General features: G+C 39.8%; 1 protein-coding gene across 1 annotated transcript; it reads right to left on the bottom strand.

Moving 5' to 3' along the window:
* Positions 1–477: 477 nt before the first annotated feature.
* LOC149070202 (uncharacterized) lies at positions 478–2,557 on the bottom strand. Its single transcript, XM_089249955.1, has 2 exons — positions 2,434–2,557; positions 478–1,020 (listed from the first exon to the last, which is right to left on the bottom strand). Exons 1-2 carry the CDS (start codon positions 2,551–2,553, stop codon positions 517–519), a joined length of 624 nt encoding a protein of 207 aa, XP_089106081.1. The 5' UTR covers positions 2,554–2,557; the 3' UTR covers positions 478–516.
* Positions 2,558–4,222: the final 1,665 nt, after the last annotated feature.

Consider the following 4,222-nt stretch of genomic DNA (forward strand, 5'->3'; position numbering starts at 1 on the left):
TGCGAGTATAAATTTATACAGGTTGGCTGTAACGCTGCGATACCTCGCAACTGGAGATTCGTATACCAGTCTGCAGTATCTCTTCAGAATTTCAAAGCAATCAATTGGACGAATAATTCCAGAGGTTTGTGCAGCACTTATCCAAGAATTGAAAGGATACGTTAAGGTAATTTAAAAAAATTTAGCTTGTTCGATATTTTTTATTGGTTTCTTGTGGCTCCCGACTTCCCATTTGAAAAACAGTAAGCATCAGACCCACAACATATATATAACTTCATTACACGTTAATACGGATAATCTCACCACTGGATTTATCACATTGCGGAGATATCTTTCAGCCCAGCTTCGTGGCAAAGTTGAACACATTATGATGTGGTTGACTGCACTACACACATAACTCGCCTCTTCCATAGGAAATGGTAGTAAATTGCAGTATGGACAGTTTAAAAAAATTACTCAAAAATGTTTTCTCAAAAATTTCAGTTTAAATATATTTATTGACAAAAGAAAAAAAAATTACACATAATCATCGAAATCATCATGTGACTGTTGGCTCATTGTTGAAGTCGATGGTGACTCCATCGAGACAGGCCTTGAAGGGCGCGGTGATGAACTTACCGCAGAAAGATGAGAGATGTGTGGCCTAGATGGCCTATATGTTGTCAAGGCACTTTCACGGGGCCAATCGTACAACCCTTGATCGGCTTTCATCAAAATTTCAAATACTGCGCATTGAACCGCTCTCTGTGCATCTGGAGAAAAGTTTTTTGTTTTCGCAGCGGCATAATTGAAGAAAGATGAAATCTCATCATTCTCTGCTGGCATTTTCTTCAGGTTCGAAGAAGCACTCTTCAGAATAGAAAATGCGCTTGAAAACATTTCTGCGTTGGAATCTTTGTCTTTACTTTTCCGTTTAAGAGGTCTCTGAGGAGTGCCCATTTCCTCTGGTGGAGCATCTTCATCTCCTGCCACAATATATTCCACCTCCAGTTCTTCTTCTCCAACAGCATCCAAATTTTCCTGAAAATACATATAGTGAGAAACCATGAGTTCAATACAATGAACAAATTATTTCATGTTCTTGAAGCAGAGAAAAACCATTCTTAACCACAGCATGTATTTTTTTTGTGTTAGAAAGAAATTTCTCTACTTATGAAGATTAAAAATGATTTATTTCATTTAATAAAATTTAATATGTTCAATGATTAGTCAATGATTTTTGCTTTAGGAAATTATATTGTTTTATTTTATTTCAGCGTCCCAGCACACCCACTGATTGGAAGGAAATCGCTACAGCCTTTGAAAAAATTTGGAATCTGCCTCACTGTGTAGGTGCCCTCGATGGCAAACATGTAACCCTACAAGCCCCCATAAAATCTGGCAGTGACTATTTCAATTACAAATCTTTCTTCAGTGTGGTCCTGTTAGCATTGGTGGATGCAGAGTACAATTTCATTTTTGCTGACGCAGGGTGTCAAGGCAGAATATCGGATGGGGGGGTTTTCAAAACATGTAAACTGTACAATATGCTCACAGAAAATACAATGGGATTGCCATTAGCAGAAGAACTTCCTGGACGCAGTATGAAAGTTCCATACTTCGTTGTAGGTGACAGTGCATTTCCTCTAAGTGAAAACATCATGAAGCCCTATTCGGGAGAGCATCCAAAAGGTTCAGTCAAGAGGGTTTTCAACTACAGACTGAGTAGAGCTCGCCGAGTTGTGGAAAATGCTTTCGGAATATCAAGCTCAGTATTTCGGGTACTGAGAAAACCAATGCTTCTGGAGCCGGAGAAGGCAGAGTTGATAATAATGTGCATCATCATGTTACATAATTATTTAAGGGCCAATTCAAAGAATTTATACACACCACCTGGCTCACTAGATCATGAAGAGAATGGTGTTTTAACTATAGGGTCGTGGAGGAACACCGAAGACATGACCTCTATGGTACCGCTGAAAAATACACCTAGAAGATCTTCAGCCTACTTCCACAAAATAAGAGATGAATTAGCTGACTATTGCATGAAAGAAGGGGCTCTGTCCTGGCAGAATTTATATTCATGAACATGGTCAAATCTTGACGAATATGGTAATAAAAATTATTAAACGAATGTGAAGGAATTATTTTGATGCAATTGTATGTCATTACACCAGCGGTTCTCAAATGGTGTTCGGTGGATCCCTTGGGGCTCTGTGTTGACTCCCAGGGACCCCTCGGCCACTCAAGAAAAATAAAAACCAAGTAAGTTTGAAAAAAATATTTTTAAAAATAAACACAAATCAGTATAAAATGGGCCCGAGGCAGGGTAGGGAATCATGTCTTTGAACACTCTTCGGTACAGTAGGGGAATATTTAATCAACCTATGTTATTGTCCCTACTTGTATTTTAATGAAGTTTGGAACATTTAAGTAAAGCTTTATTTTACTCACTGTATCTATTCTACTCCTCGGAGTATCCCTATCCTGTAAAAATCGGAACGCTTCATAAGCAAACCATCTGCTGACAAAAACGTCCGTGGTTCCTAGAAAAAAAATATATTCATGCAACATTTCAATGCCAGTTTATGTAAAAAAATATATTTGGGTATGTACTCATTAATGTGTGCTGATCGGTTTAACAATCAACAGGTTCAATATTACATCATTTCAATGTTTTTTGCAATCAATTTTGTTCAATCAACACACATTAATCGAGATAACAAAATAATTAGGGGTAAACGTTAAGAAATATTATCGAGAGATCATGTTTTACTTCAAGTTAGAACTATAGATAAATATATAGAAATTCTCAATACAAAAAAACCACCTACCTTTTCCTGTTCCTTTACTATTTTTTTCTCTGGCTTTTTCTCTACGGTAGGATGCCAGCAGGCTAATTATTTTCGACTTGCACTCATCTGCTGGTCGGCCCATGGTGCAGCTAATCTCTCGCCACGCATCCTCCTTCAAATTCTTGCGGAAATGATGTACATGGCGAGGATCCCATAATAATGTTTGGGATTTATACATTTCAATCAGCTGAAAACAATCTTCTTCGGTCCACGCCATATGATAAACGAATTTAATGACTATTAAAATGACGATAAATGACTATTAAAATGACGATAAATGACTATTAAAATGACGATAAATGACTATTAAAATGACGATAAATGACTATTAAAATGACGATAAATGACTATTAAAAATGACAAATTTATTAGAACTATAAATGGCTTTCGCGAAATAAGACGAGGAAAAAAAATTGAGGCTCTAGATAGGCTCAGAAGCACGTACAAACACGCACACCGATAATGACGCCGTCCAAACTAGAAGGAAGAATCCCTTTGTGTTCGTCGAAAAAACCGACTCCCAGTGGACCGGCTCAAACAGATCAAGAATGATTCGTTAATCGTTCGCAACACCGTACAAATTACTGAACAACCGATTGCGAACGCTTGCATTACACGATCCGCGCGCTAGTGTATACGTGCCTTAAGCCCTGCGGCTAAGTCATTTTTCTGATTGCTCTCCCCCCCCCCCCCCCTATCTGGCTAGAAAAAATACCTGCGTACCAATTTTTGCGTGTTTATTCTCAAATTTTTGTATCGGATCGTATATTCATGAGGATGATGCCCTTTTCCTCTCGGCCGTGCTCGGGTCGCCCCCGGCATTACGACGACACTTGCGAGGGGGGGGGGGGAGGAGCATATTCAGCCCATAAAATACTTGTCAATAGGGAGTCGCCCATAAAATACTTGTCAATAGGGAGTCGCCCATAAAATTCTTATCGTAAGTCCTGTATTACACTATAAAAGATTGACAGAAGTCCTTTTATAGAACTTGAAACATTCAAGCAATAAGCGTACCGGTTTCACTCTTGGCCCTTACAATTTCAACCAGATTTCATTTCACTGCCCCTATGCTGTGTCCGGGTGGGCACATGCGTTAAGACGACGACAATGGCCTTGGGCCCCGGCAGGGCCGTAGCGGGAGGGGGGGGCGGACTTCGGGATCTGGGTCCCCCCCCCCCCCCCAAAATGGAAGAAAATTACCGAAAAAGGGGAAAAGATGGTCAAATATATTGTTCTATCACTTTGGTTCCCCCGAAATGAAAGTGCTCCCCCCCCCCCTCCAAACAAAATTCTTGGCTACGGGCCTGCGCCCAGGGACGTATTTTTGTTTTTTACCACCGTAAATTCACTTTAGAGGGGCCCGTCAAAGATCCCAGCCTAGGTAT

Source organism: Pholcus phalangioides, unplaced genomic scaffold (assembly GCF_987345545.1).
Source record: "Pholcus phalangioides strain wild (caught in Gottingen) unplaced genomic scaffold, Ppha-v1.0 ptg000022l_1, whole genome shotgun sequence".
NCBI classification, from domain to species: domain Eukaryota; kingdom Metazoa; phylum Arthropoda; class Arachnida; order Araneae; family Pholcidae; genus Pholcus; species Pholcus phalangioides.

Coding starts and splice junctions, on each gene's coding strand:
- LOC149070202 (XM_089249955.1), bottom strand. CDS start 2,553: ATGTTGCATGAATATATTTTTTTTCTAGGAACCACGGACGTTTTTGTC. Junction 1,021..2,433: donor CGAGGAGTAGAATAGATACA/GTGAGTAAAATA, acceptor ATGTATTTTCAG/GAAAATTTGGATGCTGTTGG.